Here is a 24,865-nt window from a genome sequence, read left to right as displayed (position 1 = left end):
ACCAGAAAAATCAAGAGCAAACAAAGAAAAAATAATTTTCAGATTTTGGAGGACATGTTTGAATCTATCAGCTGTTCCCCACAACTGAGTGAGCCCAAGAATCACAGGGTAGGAATGTAATATATTGCTAATCAAGCTGGGTCATTTTTTGGTACCTGCTCTTTTCTTCCAAACTTGCAGTTACAGGGATAATAAGGTATGTTCACATTGGTCCCCGCCTAGACTTGTAGATAGGCGGGCTACAAATAATTTTAAATAAATAAATGAGGTGGTGGAAGCATGGAATCCATGAACTGGAAATTTCCCTTTTAAAACTTACTTTCTCTTGGAAGCTCTGATGTTGAGAGGGGCTATGGTCAGGTATTGAACTGAAGGGGAATGGAGATTAGCACTGTTCCAATTCCTCACAAAAGGTAGAAAAGGACAGTGGGCTATGTGAGCCTAAAAATGTAGCACAACAGCAGCAGTAGAAAGAGATGGCAGGGGATCACTGACAAAGTTGGAGGGAGGGAGAGAAGGGACATGTTGTCTCACAAACTTTGTGTTTTTCTTGGTTTGGCTGCCTGGCGTTTCTCGCGTTTAATTGCTAAATCCTTGTCCTTGGCTCTTAGTAAAACTCTGCAGCCATTTCCTTGATCTCAGCTCCCTGAGCTGGTTGATTGATCCTTGGCCACTGGAGCAATATCATATAGGCAGCCCCGACATAGTGGCTTACTATGTGTGCGTACTTCTATGTCTTGGGCTGCTGGAATATATTTTCCCACTTGATATGTAATCTCTGAGGTTTCAAACAGTGATCCTTGCTGGACTTCCAGAGCTCAGGTTGACCATGTGGCAAAGAATCTCATGTAGACTACAGGCAGAGAGAGGGTGGTCATTGGCCTGGAATAAGTGAGTATCGGGGGAAGTGCAGCAGCGCAAAAGGGAATGGAGAAGCAATCACAGAAAACAGGAATGTGCTTGGAGCCAGGGAGAGCAGATCAGGGAAATAATCCATGCCTGTGATCAATAGATGGATCAAATTGAAGATGAGTTAAACAGTGGTCTCAAACCCAAACCCTTTGCAGGGCCATATTTTGGATTTGTAGGTACTTGGAAGGCCTCAGAAAAAAATTTAAAAAATTACAATTTTGCATGAGGTAAAACTCTCTATAGTTTATAATTATAGTTTATAAATTTTTCTTTTTGACATATGACCAAGAAACTGTTTTATTTTACCTTTGTGATTATGATAAACATACCGAGGGCCTCAAAATAGTACCTGGCAGACTGCATGTGGCCCCCAGGCTGTGAGTTTGAGACCACTGAGTTAAACCTGCCAAGAAAAGGATGTCACACCTGTTGCATGAGAAATGGGAAGCAGTGAAGGGATGTGTAAGCTAAACCTGTAAATGAACAGTAACTGGTTAGGGAAAAGTGCATTGGAACTTGCTGGGAAGTAGAGTGAAATAGAAGTCTGGGTCAAGGGGAAATGGGAAGCAGAACAGACGAAAAAAGATTTAGAGAGTGGAGCAGGAAGAGAACCATTAACATCTGTGTGCAGTGGTTAGCTACAGCCTCAGTACCCTGAGGTTGAGGATTCAAACCCATGCTATTCTTTGTGACCCTGGACAAGTCACTTAATCCCCCATTACCCCAAGTACATTAGATAGATTGTGAGCCAACTAGGACAGACAGGAAAAAATTATTGAGTACCTCAAAAACTCAATTAAACCATTCTGATCTCCCCTGGAAGAATAGTATAGAAAATTTATTAAATAAATTATGCATGTGCAAAAGGAGAAAAAAATTAAAAAAAGTCCAGAGGGAGGGAGGGAAAGAGGACAAGGAGGAGCAAGAAAGAAGTTAGGGGAAGTGAAAAGAATTGAAGGAAAAAAGGATGGAATAGATGGGCTGAAGGACTGGGGTTTTTTATTTATTTATTTATAACATTTATATATATACATCTCAAAGAAACTTATATATGTATAATCAGAGACTTTGCCACAATATAACAAATATGAAAATACTATTCCAAATTTAACAATGCTCTGGCTCTTAGTAGTCCTCATTAGAGAAGGACAATTCACACATCAGAGAGAGTGATTTACCTTAATAATAAAGGAAATAAAAATATAAATGATATATTGTAGTGTTACATCTTCTATTAATTCAAAGACCTTTTAACAAGAGTCAGTCGCTTTTACTATTCAACAGAGGGACCAGACATTACTACTCCTTTTCTTTCAAGAAAATATCTTAATTGGGAGGGTTCATTAAAAATATAGGATGTTTGGTCCAAAAGGATCATGCTTTTGCATGAATATCTTAATTGAAATTTAGTTCCCAAAGCAATCACAAACTGTCCCATTTCTAGAAACCGTTTTCTTCTAGTTTGTGTTATTTTCGATACATCTGGAAACATGGAAATATTGTTAGACAAAAAAAGTCACCTCTTTTGGCCTAAAAAAAAGCCTAAAAAGTGACCCTGTGTCCTGATGAAAAACAAAAGTAACCAGAAGTGTCGAACGACTTATAACTTCGTCCCCTGAGGTTTCCTGCCACCAACCAACTCAGCAACCAACTGGACTGGCCCGACACCCCCTCCTGTACCTAAAAGTTGGGAACAGGAGGGGGTGCTCAGTCCCTCCTGCTCCTTAGGCCTCCAGCGCAGTCTTAATGTGGGCTTTAGGCCCAGCCCTAGTGCATCATGTGATGCACGGGGCGGAGCCTAAGGCCCTGATTGGCTCTGGTTCCTCAGGCTCCTGCCTTGGGAGGGGCCTAAGGCACCTGAACCAATCAGGGACTTCTTTAGGGTTGAGTGGCATTGGATTTGGTGGCTGCTTCAGTTGAGCATGCTAGTGTGTCAGCAGGTAGCAGCATAAACAGTGTCTCCCTATGCCCTGTCATTCACAGAGCACCATCACAGCCTGGAAATAATTTAGCCTCTGTGAATGTTTTGGCCCAGAGTTCCACGTGAGTGTCTCTGGACAAGCTAGAGGGAGTTTTTACCTCTGCTACAAACTGAGTGTCTTGGTTGCTTCCACTATGGGAGAAATCAGCCACTGTGACACTTGTCACTATGGGATGCAGTTCAAAATTTAATATCTCTCTGTATGATATAACTGCATGCTTTGCTGAGGACATATATTTGTCAAGCAGTGATTGCTCAAGCTCAGGTCTCATATCAACAGGCCACTAAGATTGGGTCCTTGTCAGTTTATTGCAAGATGTCCAGAATCTTGAACTTTTGTTTGTTAAGGACAGTAATTATGTCTCTTGAGAATCAAGTTTGGAAGAATAATTTGAGTTTTACAAACTCTTAAGTCTCCCTTCCTAGGTCCTATTGATATGGTTAAAGTACTTGACTGATATATTGGAAATGTCACCAGCGTCCTTGCCTCTCATTACTAAGGCCGCTTATGCTTTTGGTGTGGGTATTGAAGGAACATCTGGCAACAGGATCAGCAGCGAAGAGAAGGGGGGAGGCTATGGATTTATGTATTTTTAATTGTCGTCTTCTGAGTAATCCAGAGACCTCTCACGGTCACATTTGCCCTGGAGCCCAACCACTAAACTGTTACAAGTTAAGACTACAGTAAAACCTTGGATTGCAAGTGTTTTGCAAGACAAGCAAAACATTTTATTAAATTTTAACTTGATATACAAGTACATACAGTATACACACACTGAGCCAATGGTTCTTCTTTCTCTGACGCTGCAAGAATGTAGTGACTGTTCTAAATGAGCAAAGTCTTGTAATATGAGTACGTATAGTATTTTGTATTAAAGTTTTTGGGTTGTGGAACGAATCGTCTGAGTTTCCATTATTTCCTATGGGGAAACTTGCTTTGATATACGAGTGCTTTGGATTACAAGCATGCTTCTGGAACGAATTATGCTCCCAAACCAAGGTTTGACTGTGTGTTTTTGTCGTATGAAAAAAAAAAAAAAGCTGTTTTGGGTTGCAAATGTGAGTTTATCCTGACTTATCTCAGACAAGATGCCAAGAGTTCCTGGCCTTGAGGGCCACAGTATTACCATTGGCACCAGCTTTGTGTTAAGATTTCCTTGCATCTGTTATTTCAGTGCTTTGACCCTAACCAGTTGTTGGGAGGTTTTGGAAGCGAGAGAAGAGTTGGAAGTTTTGGTTGCACCTGTAGATAATAATGTGTAGGCTGGCTGCTTAGTATTCCTTTGAAATATTTATTATTTACTGCACTTATGTTCCACCTAAAGCAGATTACAAAGTACATAAACAATATAAAACCACCACACTATGTATGAACGCACCATACCTTAAAACAAAATTACAGCACTTTAGTTGCTACTCTGATAACATGACAATCAATATCACTCTATGAAATAAGCCTTATTTCCTGATCTTGTGGATGAACTATAAATAGTATATTTCCTCTTTTCTTTATTCAGTTTTCAGGTACTCGAGCATTTTTCCCTGTCTGTCCCAGTGAGTACAGTCTGTCTAATGCACCTGGGGCAATGGGAGGATTAAGTGACTTGCCCAGAGTCACAAAGCGCAGTGTGGGTTTGAACCTACAATCTCAGGGTGCTGAGGCTGTAGCTTTAACCACTGCATCACACTCTCACATTTTAAAACTTTTGTGGTGGCTGTTTGCTTATTTTCTTAATTATCACGTTGTATGATATATGTATACTTGCATAAAGGGGGAGAAAAAAGCCCTTTCCTTTATAAGGCCAAAGAAACTGACTTTGTAAACTCAGTACATTATAGGCAACTAAAAATGCATTCTCAAGTGACTTACTGTGATCTTTTTTTTTTTTTTTTTAAAGGCATGAATTCTATTTTGGTGTACGTGGGGCATGAAGTGTTTGAAAACTATTTTCCCTTTAAGTGGAAGATGAAGGACAGCCAGTCACATGGTGAGCACCTGGCCCAGAACTTGTTTGCAACCTCCTTGTGGGTGCTGATATCGTACATACTCTACAAACGACGGATATTCTGGAAGATCTGATGGAACAGCTGGACCGCTGTGCTGGTGTGAGCAGAAGGAAGAGATGAATAGAGGCTTGGACCATGCTTTCTATTCAAATCCCAGTCAGGGGAGAAACACAGTTGGGAACTGAAACTGTGTTTTTAAAGAAAGTTGTAACCACTGTACACTTTTTTTCAAAGGTTTGAAGCTCATGTGTTGAATAGCAAAGTCTATGTAGCAATATAAGAAATGTCCATGTGGTAGATTGAAATTTTCTAAGCAGCTTTCCTGTAACTGCTTGTAATTTTGGGGAAGCACTAATGGATGGGATACCATCATGAGTTACAGTACCAGAAATATTCACTTGGCTTGAATGGTGTATGCTGTCACATGACAACTCTGACCTATTATATAAGGTAACACTTGTTCACGATGGCTGCTCCTATGATGCAACTTAAAGAATGTCACAATAACCTATGCAAAAATTCCATTTTTAATGGATACAGGATGGGTGAGATCACTAGCCAGATGCACTTATTTAAAATACTGTGTAGTACATATCATATATGTTTTGTTTCTGAAGCAGAAATATGAACCAGAGCATTTCTAGGGCTACAGTAATCAAAAAAATGGTAGGAAATCTGTTACTCTTCAGCATAAGGGACAATTTTTAAACTCTGTGCATCTGTAAAGTTTGCTGTTGAAAATTATCTAAGTGCAACTATGCACACAGATTTGCACTTGCTACAGCAGTTATCTTCAGGGCTGGTATTAGTGAGGGTACAAACAAGGCAAGTGTCCTGCATCCCAAGCTGCAGGAGGCCCTAATCCTGTCTGAAATTGAAAATATAGCCTGTGACTGGGCTTTGGGGCCTCATCCCAAATTTCTGCCCTAGGTCCCAAGCTGTTTGATGTTGGTTTTGCACATGCTTCTGAAGTTAGTGTGAGTCCCACCCTAGCCTTGCCCACTGGAATGCTGCTACTATGTGCACACTAGAGAATGACACGATGGCGGTTACCCGCGTTTAGCTGCGGCTAACCCGCCAAAATGGTGACCAAAAAAAATGGTTGCCGCAAGTTCGGGGACAAGGCCATTTACCGCCCTGTGGAGCGGTGAATGGTAGCACGGGGCGGTGAACAATCTTGAACGCGCGGTGACCGAGCGTTCCAACGGGCAGACCACTCTCACCCGCCGTCCGTCCATGTATCTCCCTCCTTCCTTTTCTTCTTAAAATGGCGATTTGTATAAGGCTACGAGCTGTATTACAGTCGGAGCCTTGAAGTCACGTTGCGTTGCCTGCTGGTAAAAGTCTCCCCTGACGCAACTTCCTGTTTCTGGTTGCATCAGAGGAGACTTCTAGCAGGCAACCCAATGTGACTTCAAGGCTCTGGCTGTAATACAGCTCGTAGCCTTATAGAAATCGCCATTTTAAGAAAAAAAGGTAAGGGAAAAGGAGGGACATGCACAGCTGGCCGGTGGGAGGGAGCTGCTGGACTGCGTGAAGGGTGCTGGAGGTGGGGGGATGGAGAGGAGAAGACGGGGACGGGGCGGTGAAAGAGACAGCGGGGCAGTGACGGGGTGGTGCAGAGGATGGTGGTCCAGGGACGGGGACAGAATTTTTCCCCATGTCATTCTCTAGTGCACACAACTTTATGTGGAATAGCAACACATGCAGTGACTTATACAGATAGGGTGAACATTTTCTATAAGCTCATTTTTGTGCAGTAATAAGAACATAAGAAGTTGCCTCCACCGGGATCAGACCAGAGGTCCATCGTGCCCAGCGGTCCGCACCCGCGGCGACCCATCAGGTCCATGACCTGTCAAGTGTTCCCTGCCCTAAAAAACTTATCCTTACTTCTATCCGTATCCCTCAATCCCCTTATCCTTCAGGAATTTATCCAAACCTTCTTTGAATCCCTGTAGTGTCTTCTGCCCTACCACAACCTCCGGGAGTGCGTTCCATGTGTCCACCACTCTTTGGGTGAAGAAGAACTTCCTGGCATTCCAGTCCTCAACAGCTGGGATGGAGAGGGTTGCAGGGCCATGTGCAAAGACTCGTTTTGATACTTTATTTGTGTAAGTCAGTAGGGGTTTGCAAAGCGGAGCAATCTGGGGGGAAAAAAATCACTCAGTGATTGGCTTAGCCTCAGGTTTTCAGGCTATCCCTAATTAGTATGCATGATTTGCATATAGTGGGAGGCTGGCTGTATACAGAATGTGCTCGTGCATTTGCATTAAGGATATCTTGAACACCCATCCTTGAAGACCTTAAAGACTAGAAGTAAATGCTATTGACTTAAGAAAGGGAATTGGTATCAATATTTGGGCATGTCACTAGATTAGGAATAGATAATCATAATTCTTATGCTGATGGTGAAGGTGCTAATTCTGTGCCTAGTTGTAGCACCAATTCCTATACATAAGAATTGTCCAGAGACAATGCTGACCTCAGGTGAGCCATTTCTACAGTTTCTCCAAAACCTTGTGTATGAAAACAGGTTGGGGTTTTGATGTGGGTTCAGTGAAAGATAGCAGTCTGGATCCAATTCACTGTATTTCATAAAACTTAATTGAATGCTGCTTTTTGACTATTTCAAGGTATTTTTAAAAGAGATTTTTTTTTAGTGTGCCATGGCGAAAAGTAACTTTGCTGAATCAGTGCCAGGTTTCTGAAATATTTTTCTTTTGACTTCTGGTGTTCATTTCCAGGTGTAGAATGAAATCTGAATTTCACTAATTATGGACAAACTGTTACCATGACTCTTAGGTTTTCCTTTGTAATGTTTTTATCAGTTCACTTTACTCATTTTTGTATTTGTAATTTTCAATATGCCCCATGACAGTATAAAATTATAACAAATATATTAATAAAACATTAATATATAAAGGGTTAGGTGCCATCAACTTGTGTTCAAGTCCTAGCTACTTGATGAATTATAGATCTAAAAAGAAATCGGTTTTGTGCTAATTTGGTAAGGTCCTCCAGTGTCATCCCCGTGGTTATTTTGCAAAGTGTCCAACCATCTGCTTGCAGGTCACCCTCTTCACTTAGGTTTTTTTTTGATCTTCCCAAACATGATGTCTTCCTCCAATAATCTCTTCTGATGGTGTGACCAAAATAAAACAGGGTATAAATACATTTTCATATATAAACTCTAGCCTGATTTGCCATTATATGATTTTAATCTTGCATCTGGAAATGGGTCTGTCTCTTAAAAAAAAGTCAACCATAATGTGCAGTTAAACCTGATGTATTTCTAAAAATAATATTTAAAAAGTGAGTCTAAAACTTGAGGTTTGGAACGCAGCCACAGACTCTACGGCATTCTATATTTGGGGAACTGCACAGTAAATGAATGATTGCTAATTGAAGCAGCCTGTTTTTTTGAGGGAGCAGAGTAGTCATTTATTGTTCAGAGTATTAGCACATGAGAACACTTACTTTCATGATTTTCTTTTGAGATATTCTAGACCAGTGATTCCCAAACTGGGTTCCAAGAACAGGGGTTTCCCCCAAGTGAGGAAGTCTGTGCCATGCTTCATTTGCTGATGCTAGCTCTTCTGCATATGCTCAGTTAAGTCAGTCAAGGCCTTAGGCCCCTCCCAGTATCAGATAATGCACTGGCGAGGGGAAGGCCCACCATTTTGGACAGTTGGTCCTTGGAGAAGTGTCTGAGCATCCCTCCTACTCCCAGCTTCATTGAAAGGTAGTTGAGGGGGGGGATTTGGGGGCGGGCAGGCAGGTGGGCCACGGCATGGAAGGAATAGTCATCCCTGTTGCTGATTTTTGCTTGTGGAGGGGAGGATTCCTGCTGCCACATTGATCAAGGGGTCATTGGGGAGGGCTGTCATAAGCAAGGGTGGGACAGATATTTTTAATGGGACATATTTTGTGCAACGCATGCAAAATATCTATGCCATTAAATAAATAATTTTTTTTATTTTTTTTTTAACCCAGGCAGACCTGTTGGGTTTTTCAGATCACTAAAACCCTTGCTTTATTTTTTGTGCATAGCCAAGCAATGTTAGTGCAGTAATCGCTTTGCTAGTTTGCATGGGGTTTTAGTTATTTGCATAGCCGGCGAGGGGGAAAAACATGCAATGACCCGGAAGCATTCTCTCTGACGTCAGGGGGAATGTTCTGGGTCAGCCGCTACCCACGGATTTCAACGCTGACCTTAGAGCTGGCAAGGAGGAAGAGAAGGAGTAGACCTATGGTGAGAGGCACAAAAACCTGTGGCTGGGAAGCATGAAGCTGTACAGAGCATGGGAGAGGCCACCTGCAGGAGGGCCTCACATTCCAACACAGTACACCTACAACGCGAGGTACAAAAAAACTGTTGGAGGGGACATAAAGAAGTATCTGTAATTGAGAGGAAGACAATTGACAGAGGAGGGGCCTTAAACATCCTGGGTCAATCAGAGCCTTTGGCCCTGCCCTGCTACAGGGGAAGGCCTGCCATTTTTCAGAATAGGCATCCCCTCTGGCCAGCCATCATAAACAAGGGATGGGGGGGGGGGGGGGGAATGCGTGGTGGCAGGAGGAAGTGGGTATATCTCCTGATGCCAGGGGGTTGCTTGACAGCAGCAAAATTTTCTGACAGGTCTAAGTTGTCAAGCCTTATTTTCCTGTCGGTGCCTGAGCTAATCAGTGCTCAGACACATCTGACAAGTAAGCCTCTTCAGTCTTCTACTACTTCTCCCAACTCCGAAAGATAAACTATTTCATAGAACAAGGCTTCACCCAAACTACTCTATGCCTTTGTCCTTACACACCTGGATTACTGCAATGCTTTATGCAACAGTCTTACAGCAAAAAAAAAAACCACCAAATGACTACAGCAAGTTCAAAATGCAGCAATAAGACTACTGAAAAACCTACAAGCTCAGCATAGATATCAGCCCACTGGCTGCCCATAACCAAACACTGCATTTTCAAAGGCAACTACTTCTCAGACAAACTTCCTCTCTACACCCCAAAGAACGCTACGCTCCCAAGATGCTATATGCCTACATCTACCATCAGGACACTCCCTCCAGCTCCAGAGAGCCTGAAAATGATCCTAGTCCCATTTCTTACCCAACCTGGAACAGCCTAGCTCCTCATATTAGAGTCCTTAAAGGATTTCTTAACTTTAGAAAAGCTACCTTTTTGCCTAGTCACTGGGGGGAGGGGGGGCCTGGAAAGCATCAGGGTGTTGTGGAGGACAGCATTGGGGAAGAGGGTCCCAAATGTTTTGCTATTGTGCAAAATGCCTGTGCTACTTGTTTAGGGGGCAGGCTTATGATGGCATGGTTACCATTATATATTGTTAATAAGATTATATTGCATATATTGTATATGAAGAGTGAATGAAAGCAATGGCATTACAATTAATACTATTATGGGGAGGGTCTGGGATGGAGCTTGGGGGTGTCCCCCCCCCCAAAAAAAAAAAAAAAGGCATTCTACTACCCCTGGGAACCAATGGTGAGCTTCTGGCATCATGAACCATCATGCACAAGTATCTAGGAAATTCTGTCCCATTTAATAGCTCTTCTTCCCATTGTGCCTAATTTGGCCATTGCAATGTCCTGTGACTGAGAGCTATGCACCAGGGCTTTTTCTGGAATCCTACAGCATGGAGAAAACAACAAACAGACTGCAGATAATGTACAAAATGCAAACTGCATAAAAGATAACAAACACATATCAATCATGATCAAATGGGGTCAAACAAGTCTTGCACAATGGCACCTTTTTTTGCCATTGTGCAAGACTTGTTTGACCCCATTTGATTGTGATTGGTGTTTGTTATCTTTTATGCAGTTTACTTTATACCTTAACCATCATGGACCCCTGAGGAAGGCGTGTTATCGGAGTCGGGTCCCTTGGTTGGCTATAAGGTTGTATATGTTACTGCATTTATTAATAAACAACGCCTGCATCTTGTACATTATCTGCAGTCTGTTCTTTGTTTTCTGCTTGCTGTTGTTTACTGCAGACTACGCTGGATTTTCTTTCTCCCTTTTGTGCATCCTACAGCATGGGGCATCAGGTACTGTGCTGATTGATGATCATGCCTCTTCATTATTTCCTTAAGCTGGCACCACTGCCTTGGAAGCATGTCAACTGATACAGGGATTTTTTTTCCACATAGTATTGTGTACTTTCTAAGTAAGCAAGCTGAAAACAAAAATTACTTTTCAAAAATACATCACCTATCTCCTGGATATGTATTTTATTTACAAAACATTGGATTTCTGTTTGCAAGGCCATCCCTCAAAAAAATTTTAAAAAATACAGCATTTCAAGATGTCTTTTAAATGCAGAACATACCACTGGCATGCATTCTTTCCGAGCAAAAAATTGCTTGTTTACAAATACAGTTCGGTCCTGGTCCCACCCTTCAAAAACACAGACTGGAGTATCTTCCTCAGGTCAGAGTCTGCAGTAACAAGATCTTCTCATTAATGCAGAAGTGATGCAGCACTACCATTAGATTCTCCCCACAGCGTGAGACTTGCCGCTCCATGGCCAGACGGAAATCTTCCTTCACCCCTTTGGTGATGCCTCGGGTTACTGTATGGTGCCTAAAGTGAACAATGGAGCAAAATGAACACAAAGAACTAACCACACTTAACACAAAAAATGTTGCACTGGAATATTCAGGTGAAATTGTTTCTCTGAAACCTGAAATATTAGTTTTATCTAACCCTAACTTCCATAACTATATTCTCCACTATTCTCTTTGCTTATACACTCAATTAGCACTGAAGCATACCTGAATATTAAGGTAAGCAACTGAATGGCTTATTTCCAAAACCTGATAAATCTATATCCACATTGGTTGCATTGGACTAAGAAGATTTTAGAAATAAAACCCTTCAATTCCTCAAATAAAAATGTAATTTTATCATTCTAATTTTAGATAAGCATAAAGATCTCCAGCGTGAAACTGGCATTTAAATTGAAAGCAGCTAAATATTTATTGTTTGTTTGATATTTTAACTATTTATATTTGGGATGCATAAAATTAAGATCCCCTTTCAAACCTTTTTTTCAAAACATGTTAGCTAATCCAAAACATGACATTATCTTCAAACTACAACTAGTTCAATTGTGGTAAAAAGACAGTTCCTGACAATGACTCTTCTTTTCCTATTTGCACTTCATTCCACGGTACAATATAATTGGAGAACCTCGCTGTTGCACAGGGCAGAGAGTAAAAGAAAGGCAGGCAAGAAACATGTTTTTCAAACTGGATTTTTTTGGTCCAATACACTGCCTTTTTCCCACCACAATCTTGCCCAACTTCATCTAAAATGTTTAAAAACATTTCATTCATACAAAAAAAGAGGACTATGTCCATATAAAATATAAAGATCTTAAGTCCTGACCTAGATCATTTCTAGGGAAGAATACTGGAATGTGACCTCACTCACAGGTTAAGGAGAGAAACAAAATATGTATAATAAAAATTAACAAATTTTAATGTTTTTTCTATTTTTTTTAGCTTTTCTTGTCTGTTTTATCTGTTCATTTTTGCTACAAATATGAAAGCCTTGATGTATCAAACATTGAATATGTATGAGATGGATCTGCATGCACTGCCTCCTTGAGATGCAAATCTATCTCATGCATATTTATTGTAGATATCCTGAAAACATGACCTAGCTCCGGCTCTCGAGGACCAGAATTGCCTACCCCTGCACTAGTATTTGAAAAGTTCAACAGATTCAGCCAGTCCTAGGGCTTTAATGCACTCATCTGCTGCAGATCCTGACATGTCAGTATCACTTTAAGTGTTATTTTATAATGCTAATTCTTTCACACTAACATATTTTAGAAGCATACTTTTGTGTTACTACACGTTCCATGAAATAAACGTTACCACCAAGGCAGGGGTGTCAAAGTCCCTCCTTGAGGGCCGCAATCCAGTTGGGTTTTCAGGATTTCCCCAATGAATATGCTTTAGATCTCATGCATATTCATTGGGGAAATCCTGAAAATCCGATTGGATTGCGGCCCTCGAGGAGAGACTTTGACACCCCTGCACCAAGGCGAGATCACTAACTCTAAGGCTTTCCACAATAAGATTACAACATGGCCAGCCCTTCACAAAAAGCACAGTTACTTACCGTAACAGGTGTTATCCAGGGACAGCAGGCAGATATTCTTAACGTATGGGTGACGTCACCGACGGAGCCCTCGGTACGGACCTTTTTAACTAGAAGTTTCTAGTTGGCCGCACCGCGCGTGCGCGAGTGCCTTCCCGCCCGACGGAGGAGTGCGTGGTCCCCAGTTAGGATAAGCCAGCTAAGAAGCCAACCCGGGGAGGTGGGTGGGACGTAAGAATATCTGCCTGCTGTCCCTGGATAACACCTGTTACGGTAAGTAACTGTGCTTTATCCCAGGACAAGCAGGCAGCATATTCTTAACGTATGGGTGACCTCCAAGCTAACAAAGAGGGAGGAGGGATGGTTGGCCATTAGGAAAATAAATTTTGTAACACAGATTGGCCGAAGTGTCCATCCCGTCTGGAGAAGGCATCCAGACAGTAGTGAGTAGTGAACGTGTGAACTGAGGACCAAGTGGCCGCCTTGCAGATTTCCTCGATGGGCGTGGAGCGGAGGAAAGCCACAGAAGCAGCCATAGCTCGGACTCTGTGTGCCGTGACAGCACCTTCCAGTGACAGACCGGCCCGAGCATAGCAGAACGCAATACAGGCAGCAAGCCAATTGGAAAGCGTTCGTTTGGAGACAGGATGACCCATACGGTTAGGGTCGAATGACAAAAAAAGCTGAGGAGAGGAGCGGTGAGCCCTGGCACGGTCAAGATAGTAGGCTAGGGCACGCTTACAATCCAGCGTGTGCAGCGCCTGTTCCCCAGGATGGGAATGGGGCTTAGGGAAAAAGACAGGCAACACAATGGACTGGTTGAGGTGAAAAGCTGAGACCACCTTAGGAAGAAATTTAGGATGGGTGCGCAGGACCACCTTGTCATGGTGAAAAACAGTGAAAGGTGGATCAGCGACCAGTGCATGCAGCTCACTAACCCTCCTGGCAGAGGTGATGGCAATCAGGAAAAGCACCTTCCAGGTAAGGAATTTGAGCGAAGTTGAGGCAAGAGGCTCAAAAGGAGGTTTCATGAGAGCTGATAAAACCACATTCAGGTCCCAGACGACAGGAGGAGGCTTCAGAGGCGGTTTGACATTGAAGAGACCTCTCATGAACCGGGAAACCAGAGGATGAGCCGTGAGAGGTTTTCCGAGGATAGGCTCGTGAAATGCAGTGATGGCACTGAGGTGGACTCTGATGGAGGTAGATTTGAGACCAGCATTGGACAGAGAGAGCAAATAGTCCAGTACAGATTCCACCGCCAAAGAGGTGGGATCCTGATGATGCCGTAGACACCAGGAGGAGAACCTGGTCCACTTCTGATGGTAACATTGGAGGGTGGCCGGTTTCCTGGAGGCGTCCAAAATGAGACGGACAGGCTGAGATAGATTCTCTGGAGAGGTCAGCCCGAGAGAAACCAAGCTGTCAGGTGGAGCGAAGACAGATTGGGATGTAGTAGAGATTGATGCTGCTGTGTAAGTAGAGTAGGAAACACAGGAAGAGGAATGGGCTCCCTGGAGCTGAGTTGGAGCAGGAGGGAGAACCAGTGTTGTCGTGGCCACCGAGGGGCGATGAGAATCATGGTGGCCCTGTCCCTGCGGAGCTTGAACAAGGTCCGCAACATCAGAGGAAGTGGAGGGAAGGCATACAGGAACCGATCCTTCCAATCGAGCAGGAATGCATCTGGTGCCAGACGATGAGGAGAGAAGAGTCTTGAACAGAATTGGGGCAGCTGATGATTGTGAGGTGCTGCAAAGAGGTCCACCTGCGGAGTGCCCCATCGAGCAAAGATGGAGTGGAGTGTTGGAGGATCCAGTGTCCACTCGTGAGGTTGAAGTATGCGGCTGAGATTGTCGGCCAGGGAGTTCTGTTCGCCCTGGATATAGACCGCCTTGAGGAAAAGATTGCGGGCCGTGGCCCAGGTCCAGATGCGTAGGGCCTCGAGGCAAAGGAGGCGAGATCCGGTGCCGCCTTGTTTGTTTATGTAGTACATGGCGACTTGATTGTCTGTGCACAGGAGAAGAACCTGGGGGCAGAGAAGATGCTGGAACGCTTTGAGAGCGTAGAACATGGCTCTGAGTTCCAGGAAATTGATGTGATGCTGACGCTCTTGTGGGGTCCAAAGACCCTGGGTGCGTAGATCCCCTAGATGGGCTCCCCACGCATAGGGGGAGGCATCTGTGGTGATGGTCATGGAGTGAGGGGGCAGATGAAAGAGTAGACCCCTGGAAAGATTTGAGGAGTTCAACCACCATTGGAGAGATTGCTGAAGAGATGATGTCACAGAGATGGGATGAGAAAGAAGATCCGTCGTTTGTGACCATTGGTTGGCGAGAGTCCATTGAGGTGTCCGGAGATGGAGGCGTGCCAGAGGAAGGACATGAACTGTCGATGCCATGTGGCCCAGGAGGACCATCATTTGTCGGGCAGGAATGGTGGGATGCATGAGGACCTGACGACAGAGATGGAGCAGGGTCCACTGACGATCGGAGGGAAGAAAAGCCCTCATTAGAGTGGTGTCCAGAACAGCTCCGATGAATTGAAGTCGCTGGGTGGGAAGCAGATGCGACTTGGGGTAGTTGATCTCGAACCCCAAGAGATGGAGGAGAGTGATGGTGTGATGAGTAGCCTGTAGCACAAGTTGAGGCGACGGTGCTTTCACCAACCAATCGTCCAAGTAGGGGAACACTTGGAGGTTGTGAGATCTGAGGAAGGCCGCTACCACTATCAGGCACTTGGTGAATACCCTGGGAGATGAGGCGAGGCCAAAGGGAAGCACCATGTACTGATAGTGAAGGTGGTGTACCTGGAAACGCAGGTAGCGGCGAGAAGTCTGATTGATGGAGATGTGAGTGTAGGCCTCCTTGAGGTCCAGGGAACATAGCCAGTCGTGTTGAGAGAGAAGAGGGTAGAGCGTGGCAAGTGAAAGCATTCTGAACTTCTCCTTGACGAGGTGTTTGTTGAGGTTCCTGAGATCGAGAATGGGACGAAGGTCTCCCGTCTTTTTGGGTACCAGGAAGTAGCGGGAGTAGAATCCCTGACCCCTTTGGTCTGGAGGTACCTCTTCGATGGCATTGAGAAGAAGGAGGGATTGAACCTCCCTCAGGAGGAGGGGGATTTGAGATGAATGAGAAGCAGACTCTACGGGAGGGTTGTCCGGTGGAAGAGTCTGGAAGTTGAGAGAGTAGCCGTGGTGGATGATGTTGAGGACCCACTGGTCCGATGTGATGACCTCCCAACGGCTGGAGAAAATGGTGAGACGACCTCCGATTGGTTGTGGAAGAGGTAGCGAAGGTGGAAGACTGGCTATGCCCTGGAGAGAAGAGTCAAAAGGGCTGAGACGGCTTAGCAGAAGGCAGAGGCTTGTTAGGTTGAGTGGATTGAGAACGTGCCTGCGCCTGGTGATGTTGCTGCCGTGGCCGCCGAGACTGTTGGGAAGGCGGGTTGAGTGGTCTGGCTGAGAATCTGCGCTGGTATGAGGTTTGAGGCCTGTAAGGACGTGTAGGCGGAGCCTTCTTTTTTGGTTTAATCAGGGTGTCCCACCTAGTTTCATGCGCAGAGAGTTTTTGGGTGGTGGAATCCAGGGACTCTCCAAACAGTTCATCCCCAAGACAAGGGGCGTTGGCTAGACGATCTTGGTGATTAATGTCCAAGTCTGAGACTCTCAGCCAGGCCAGGCGGCGCATGGCTACAGCCATGGCAGAGGCACGGGAGGTAAGCTCGAAGGAATCATATATCGAGCGGACCAGAAATTTTCTCAATTGGAGGAGACCAGAGATTTGTTGCTGAAAAAGTGGGATCTTCCTCTCTGGGAGATACTTCTGGAGGGCTGACAACTGCTGGACCAAGTGTTTCATGTAGAATGAAAAATGGAAGGAATAGTTGTTCGCCCTGTTGGCCAACATGGCATTCTGATAGAGCCTCTTGCCAAACTTGTCCATGGTTTTACCCTCTCTGCCAGGGGGGGTGGAGGCATAGACACTGGAGCCCTGAGTCTTCTTTAAGGTGGATTCAACCAGGAGGGACTCATGGGGAAGTTGTGACTTATCGAATCCTGGAATAGGGATAACCCTATAAAGGTTATCTAACTTGCGTGGGGCCCCAGGTACTGTAAGGGGGTTTTCCCAATTTTTATAGAAAGTCTCCCGTAGGATGTCATGCACGGGTAGTTTAAGAAACTCCTTGGGAGGTTGCTCAAAATCCAGAGCCTCTAGAAAGGCTTGGGATTTCTTGGAGTCTGATTCCAGAGGGAGGGATAGGGCGGCAGACATCTCCCTGAGAAACTTTGAGAAGGAGGATTGCTCAGGCCTGGAGGTGGCATCAGGAGCTGAGGGATCCTCATCAGAGGAGGAGAGATCTTCCTCGGTACCGGGGGGAGACTCTTCCCACAAGTCTGGGTCCCGGACCTCCGGGTGTGCATGACGCGACACCGGGGTGGAAGGGTCGGTATGGTGAGTCTTGGACAAAGATTTCCCAGAGCGTACCGAAACGGTACCGGGGGAGGAGGACCGGCGTCGGTCCCGGTCCCGGGAAGAATGGTGCTCCGCTCGGTCCCGAGGAGGATCCGCAGTGGCATGTTGGGCCGAGAGAATCGGCATGGAGGTATTAATAGGTACCGATGGGGTGGACACCGGTGGCTCGGTACGGGGCTCGGGCCGGTCTGGTACCGGAAGAAGCGGTGCCAGGATAGTAGGCAACAGTTGCTCGAGCTGACGTTTCAGCTGGTCTTGCAGTTGACCCTGGAGGATGGCCGCAATTCGGTCATCCAGGGGAGGCACCGGAACCGCTTTCTTTTTCTTCGGTTCCTTAGGTGCCGCTCTACGTCCCGGCGATGAGGAGGCCGATGATGAGGCACTCACCGAAATCGGGACGGAGCGCTTTCGGGCTCGGCTCGAGGCCGGCAGGGTCGGTGTCGCCACTGTGGCTGGTGGGCGCTCGAGGGAAGGGGTAGGCTTCTTAGCCGGCTTACCTTGCGCCAGCGGCGCCGATGTGGGGTCGGGCGTCGTCGAAGCCGACGGTGCCGATTTCTGTGGTACCGCTGTCGAAGTCGAGGATTCCATGGTCGACCCGGTGCCGAACAACAGATCTTGTTGGATTTTTCGGTTTTTAAGCGTCCGCTTTTTAAGAGTGGCACAGCGGGTGCAGGAGTCCGCCCGATGCTCTGGCCCCAAACACTGTAAACACCAATTGTGTGGGTCAGTGAGGGAGATCGGGCGTGCACACCGCTGGCACTTCTTGAAACCGACCTGCGGGGGCATGAAGGGGAAAACAGCCTCCGCAAAATCGAATCCCGAGGCCTGGATAATGGCAACAGGCCCCGCCGGGGCAAAACGAAAAAAGATAGAAAAAATCAAAGTTTTTTTTTTTTTTTTTTTGCAAACTAAAAGAAAAGAAACCCGAAGGTGAATACAGAGAAAATAAGAAAAAATTCGCGAGCGGGAAGGCAAAAAAAAAAGTGAGTTCAACGGTCGTTGAAAAACACACGCGTCTTCTTCGCTCCGCGGAAACGAAGAAACTGGGGACCACGCACTCCTCCGTCGGGCGGGAAGGCACTCGCGCACGCGCGGTGCGGCCAACTAGAAACTTCTAGTTAAAAAGGTCCGTACCGAGGGCTCCGTCGGTGACGTCACCCATACGTTAAGAATATGCTGCCTGCTTGTCCTGGGATAAAAGGTGTATGGCTTATTGCTAGTCTTAAATTGTCTAAGACTGTCTACTTTATTTAAATTTATTACTCCAGCATATTTGATAAATTAATCAAATCTGAACTGCTTTTTCTGAGATATGCAGGGGTAAGCTGCAGGATCTGCAGCACAGGGCACTATACAACCCAGGGAAGGACAAACTTTAGTCTTTGGGGGCTGAAATCAAATCAGCTATTCAGCACAAGCCATAATAGAACCTATGAAAATTACTGAATAACTTGTATGTATAGGTTTTCTATTTGCTGCAAATATTCTGGAAACCAAACATGCTACTTTCAAAGACAGGAGTCAACCAACCCTATGGCTTCATGGCACTCTGATTCAGGAACAAGTCTGTTACCCCTACCAGTACTATGGACCAAGTGGTATTTGGAATCCAAGATACCTGTATTAGAAATGGTGATAACCTGTCAAATGTTTGCACAACCACTGAATCAGGATAAGAAAAAGCAGTTTTCAATATTGCCTGAACACATTTTTCATTTAACTCTATGTGTTGGTTTGTTTTTTTTTTACCACTGGTTTTCCTGTACCATATTCTAGGTTTGCAATGTTTAAAAGAGCATGAGAAATGAGACCTTCAGAGATCTAAAAATTATTTTCTTGTTCCTGAATATCAGAAACAGGCAACTAACTGATAATAAATTTGTGATAGCAGATACAGCAAAGTTGCTTACCTGCAACAACTACTCTACATAGACAGCAGGATATATCAGACATACACTTGGTGTAAACTCATCTGACAGTGCCAAGAAATTGAACCCTGTCTCAGAAAGTACTGGAAAAATTCCTGAGCCCATGTGCCCCACAGAAATATTTCACTATATAATTCAACATGTATCTGAGTTATCCTGCTTTCTATAGAGAATACCTGTTACAGGTAAGAAACTTTACTTTCTCCACTGAGCAACAGGATGTATCAACCGCAGAAGTGGGTTCTCCCTAGCTGAGGGCATCATAAACATATGCTTACACCGTCTTTGCTGATTCTAGGTATTGCATGTGGACAGCACTGGGTTTTTTCCCCCCAGACTTGGGCAATCCATCTCATTGGCTATTTTAGGGAGAGCTGATACCACTCTAAGCAAAAAACATGTTTCAGCGCCATGTGCTGTGACATTGTCTCTCCTAGATGCATGATCCACATAATGCTGTGATGTGAAAGAATGTAATGAGGCTCAGTTAGCAATTCTGCAGATAACTTGTAAGCTTCTATTAAATGGGCCTTAGACACTGACCCAGCTCTCTTGTGATGGGTCTTCACCTTGGACAGTCAATCCAATTTGAGGGTAACAAAAATGAATGCAACTCACTTACAAGTTAAAGATAGTTCTTTTTGGCACTTGCAGTTCCCAACCAGTTTGGATCTCCTTTGATAGGTCAGAGCAGAGTGACTAGGTCAAACTTAACAACCACAAAAAAAAGGCCTTAAGGAAAAGGGAGATTGTTTTGTATTTTTTTTTTTCTTTTGAAGAAGAAACACACAAAAAGATAAGAAAGTAGAAAAAAGAAAGGGGTCTGAGAGAGCTACAAAATATGTTCATCCAGTACAGTGGATAAGAAATATCTGAGGTACCGTATTTTCACGCATATAACGTGCGCGTTATACGCGTTTTTACCTACCGCGCATACCCCTCGCGCGTTATACGCGTGAGCGCGGTATACAAATTTTTTTTTTACATAGTTCCCACCCCGCCCGACGCCCGATTCACCCCCCCCAGCAGGACCGCTCACACCCCCACCCCGAACGACCGCTCGCACGCGCTCCCACCCGCACCCGCATCCACGATCGGAGCAAGAGGGAGCCCAAGCCCTCTTGCCCGGCCGACTCCCCAACTCCCCGACAATATCGGGCCAGGAGGGAGCCCAAACCCTCCTGGCCACGGCGACCCCCTACCCCCACCCCGCACTACATTACGGGCAGGAGGGATCCCAGGCCCTCCTGCCCTCGACGCAAACCCCCCTCCCTCCAACGCCCGCCCCCCCCAGCCGACCCGCGACCCCCCTGGCCAACCCCCACGACACCCCCACCCCCCTTCCCCGTACCTTTGGTAGTTGGCCGGACAGACGGGAGCCAAATCCGCCTGTCCGGCAGGCAGCCAACGACGGAATGAGGCCGGATTGGCCCATCCGTCCCAAAGCTCCGCCTACTGGTGGGGCCTAAGGCGCGTGGGCCAATCAGAATAGGCCCTGGAGCCTTAGGTCCCACCTGGGGGCGCGGCCTGAGGCACATGGGCCCAACCCGACCATGTGCCTCAGGCCGCGCCCCCAGGTGGGACCTAAGGCTCCAGGGCCTATTCTGATTGGCCCACGCGCCTTAGGCCCCACCAGTAGGCGGAGCTTTGGGACGGATGGGCCAATCCGGCCTCATTCCGTCGTTGGCTGCCTGCCGGACAGGCGGGTTTGGCTCCCGTCTGTCCCAACTACACAAAGGTACGGGGAAGGCGGGTGGGGGTGTCGTGGGGGTCGGCCAGGGGGGTCGCGGGTCTTTATAGTGCTCATGCCTAACTCATTGTCTTTATAGTGCTCATGTCTTTATAGTGCTCATGCCTAACTCAGGGTTACCCGTGTGTCCATTTTTGCATGCGTGTGTGTACACGCGCCGGAATGAGATATTGTCATCACAACAGCCCGATTCAGCCCTTCCCTGCAGCAATCAATACAGATAAGTGATGGCAGTAACTTTCCGTGCCGCTGACACAGCTGAAACCTGAACACAGTAACTCATTTGAGTTCGCTGCACAGTCTCTTCTCGTGGGCTCTTATTAGACTCTCTGCTGTGTCTTCCAGAAGGGAGGATATTTAGTGGGCAAGCCATAAGCTTCTAATAAAAGTATTTATGAGGGGGCGGTCGGAGGTTCTTGGGGGAGGGGGCGGTCGTTGGAGGGAGGGGGGTTTGCGTCGAGGGCAGGAGGGCCTGGGATCCCTCCTGCCCGTAATGTAGTGCGGGGTGGGGGTAGGGGGTCGCCGTGGCCAGGAGGGTTTGGGCTCCCTTCTGGCCCGATATTGTCGGGGAGTCGGCGGTCCTTCGGGGTGGGGGTGCGAGTGGTCCTGCCGGGGGAGGGGGGCAGGGCAGGGCGGGTAAACGGAGAATCGGGACAGCGCACGGAGAGTCGGGGAGGGCGAAAGGAGAGTCGGGGTGGCCAGAGGAGAGTCGGGGCGGGCGAAAGGACAGTCGGGCAGCATGCGCGGTATACCCGTGAGCGCGGTATACAAAAGTTTTTGTACATAAAATCGTGGTTTCTGCGCGCTATACCCGTGTGCGCGTTTTACATGGGTGCGCGTTATCTGCGTGAAAATACGGTACCTCTGTGAGAGTGTGTGATATGCAGGAAGGGGCATATCTGCTTAGAAACGACTGTACTTTCTGAGCTTATAGAGCTGCCAAGTGATATCACCCTATTCACGTGGCTAATTCATCCTGCTGGTTGATGAAGAGCATCTTGTATTCATGGTTAGTATTAGAGGAAAACCATGGTAAAAACTAATTTTCAGAGAGCCAATTATAGCTGATTCAATTGGATTTAAGGCATTAGTCTCACCTTGGCAGTTATCTTGCAACAATTTTTTACATTCAAGTTAAATTGTATTACTCAGACTATCATTAATCTTTAACATTTACAATGATTAGAAACTGAACGACAAAAACATTGGCAATTTATGGAAAATTAGGAAATGCTGCAATACAATCAGGTGACTTGCTAAACAATGCAGGAAAAATAAAAAAATAAAGCATGAATAAAGTACTGAAGAACAAATAGCTGAAAACCATGTGCAATAATAAAATATGTTGACAAACACAGCACACTATGAAGCAGGCTTTGGTTTGTTCTCTTGGTACCTGTCAGCAGGCTGTATGCTGGGCTGTAGCACAGGTATGAACTCCTGTTGCAGTAACCCCATGGGAGGGCTAGAGTTCCTTTAAAAACAGCAAACAGGCAGCATTCAAACACCCTTACTGACTCACCCTGTACTACAAAACAATACTCCAGAAGAAAATACAACAAAGAACTTGAAGGAGACCAGACAGAGTCCTGACTACTTCCCTGGGAAGAACACAAAATTTGGTCCCTGAGCCCATGAACAGTAGGACCAAGGCACCGAAATAGTGATTATATCTTACAAATCTTAAGAAATGACCTGAATATCAGGCACCATGAAATTTTACACATTTCTGCCCATCACTCTTTATGAAGTGTCAAATAGAGCCTTTTCGACAATGGTGCTATTACTACAGATTGACAAACTTAAATTAACAAATAAAATGCTAATACAGAATATGATTAGAGTTAGTGCCGCTATTAATATGATTTTATAATGCTTTGTTTTTGAAATCATTGTAAGTGCCATATTTTGATTCAATAAAAGTTTCTATTTTGGAAAAAAATAAAATAAGCTCAGACGCCTATATATTTACTCTCTATGTTGTATTTATAATCTTGCTTGGCATGGCCCTTAACTCCCAAATTAAAAGAGAAAAGCAATTTAGTACCGTTAAAACTGCAATTAAAACTACATATATTTAATTCCTTTTTTTTTTCCAATTCTTTATTCTTTTTTTAAAACTTACAATAAGTGTAACAGTAAATACATCATTTTATACTCAAATACCACACTTAATATTCTATTAATGTCCATTAAAGAATGAATTCCCCCTCCCCCTAATCAATCACGATTTCTAACACGTAAAATATCTATCGTGTACCCAATACTTATATACCAAAATTCATTATCATACCAGACCTCCCCCCTCCCGGATGTGCATTTTTTAAAAGGAAAAAAACCCAAAACAATATTTAGACATTACAATATTTTGTTAATGCCTCCCAAGTCTCCTGAAATTTCTTAAAATACCCTTTCAGAGTGGCTAGTGTTTTTCCCATTTTATATATATGACACAAGGAATTCCACCAAAAACTGTAGTTAAACCTCTTCCAATCTTTCCAATTGCTTGTCATTTGTTGTATGGCAACTCCTGTCATAATTAGTAAAAGCCTGTTGTTCTTAGATATTTGGCTTTTAGCCCTCATTGACATGCCAAATAGCACAGTTACTTACCGTAACAGTTGTTATCCAGGGACAGCAGGCAGATATTCTCAACATGTGGGTGACGTCACCAATGGAGCCCCGCAGCGGACAGCCTCGCAAGCAGACTTGCTTGAAGATCTTTTAAGAGCTTACGAGTGCTGTACCGCGCATGTGCAAGTGCCTTCCCGCCCGAATTAGGGCGCATGTCTCCTGTGAGGTACCTCAGTTCAGATAACTAGCTAAGAAGCCAACCAGGGGAGGTGGGTGGGTTGTGAGAATATCTGCCTGCTGTCCCTGGATAACAACTGTTACGGTAAGTAACTGTGCTTTTATCCCAGGACAAGCAGGCAGCATATTCTCAACATGTGGGTGACCTCCAAGCTAAGCAAAATGGGATGGAAGGAGAGTTGGCAAATTAAGAAAACAAATTTTGTAAAACGGACTAGCCAAAATGGCCGTCCCTTCTGGAGAAAGTATCCAGACAATAATGAGAGGTGAAAGTATGAACCAAGGACCAAGTGGCAGCCTTGCAGATTTCCTCAATAGTAGGTGATCTGAGGAAAGCTACAGACGCCGCCATTACTCTAACTTTGTGGCCCGTGACTCGACCCTGTAGAGGGAGACCAGCCTGAGCATAGTAGAAAGAGACACAAGCAGCCATCCAGTTGGATATGGTTCGCTTCAAGACAGGATGCCCCAACTTATTTGGATCGAAGGAGATGAAAAGTTGTGGGGCTGTTCTGTGAGGTTGAGTTCGTTGCAAGTAGAAAGCCAAGGCACGTTTACAGTCCAAAGTATGAAGCGCAACTTCTCCAGGGTGAGAATGAGGCTTTGGAAAAAATACTGGAAGAACAATAGATTAATATGAAATTCAGAGACAACTTTAGGCAAGAATTTTGGATGAGGGCGGAGGACCACCTTGTCATGGTGGAAAACTGTGAAAGGTGGATCTACAACTAAGGCTTGTAACTCATTGACTCTTCAAGCAGACGTGAGGGCAATGAGAAAGACGACTTTGCAAGTGAGATACTTGAGATGAGCCTTATCAATTGGTTCAAATGGAGGCTTTATCAATTGAGCCAGGACGACATTGA

General features: G+C 45.2%; 2 protein-coding genes across 10 annotated transcripts in view; one reads left to right on the top strand and one right to left on the bottom strand.

Annotated features, from left to right (window-relative positions):
• Nucleotides 1-6,243, top strand: part of HGSNAT (heparan-alpha-glucosaminide N-acetyltransferase) — a 141,221-nt gene extending 134,978 nt beyond the window's left edge. For 5 of the 7 annotated variants that reach the window (XM_033915428.1, XM_033915382.1, XM_033915374.1 and 2 more), the window contains one exon: nt 4,792-6,243. In XM_033915428.1, coding sequence (XP_033771319.1) covers nt 4,792-4,973 — 182 coding nt within the window. In that variant the 3' untranslated portion in view covers nt 4,974-6,243. Of the gene's footprint in view, nt 1-4,410; nt 4,448-4,791 lie in introns of all 7 variants that reach the window. The other 2 variants (XM_033915390.1, XM_033915399.1) reach the window with 2 other exon arrangements.
• Nucleotides 6,244-11,142: 4,899 nt separating this feature from the next.
• Nucleotides 11,143-24,865, bottom strand: part of INTS10 (integrator complex subunit 10) — a 203,639-nt gene continuing 189,916 nt past the window's right edge. For 2 of the 3 annotated variants that reach the window (XM_033915345.1, XM_033915365.1), the window contains 2 exons: nt 22,585-22,662; nt 11,143-11,511 (listed from right to left, as the gene is read on the bottom strand). In XM_033915345.1, the coding sequence (XP_033771236.1) occupies nt 11,355-11,511; nt 22,585-22,662 (235 nt within the window). In that variant the 3' untranslated portion in view covers nt 11,143-11,354. The remainder of the gene's footprint in view (nt 11,512-22,584; nt 22,663-24,865) is intronic. The other variant, XM_033915356.1, reaches the window with a different exon arrangement.

This window comes from Geotrypetes seraphini, chromosome 1 (genome assembly GCF_902459505.1).
Source record: "Geotrypetes seraphini chromosome 1, aGeoSer1.1, whole genome shotgun sequence".
Classification (NCBI taxonomy): Eukaryota; Metazoa; Chordata; class Amphibia; order Gymnophiona; family Dermophiidae; genus Geotrypetes; species Geotrypetes seraphini.
This window is presented reverse-complemented; position numbering and strand designations above follow the sequence as displayed.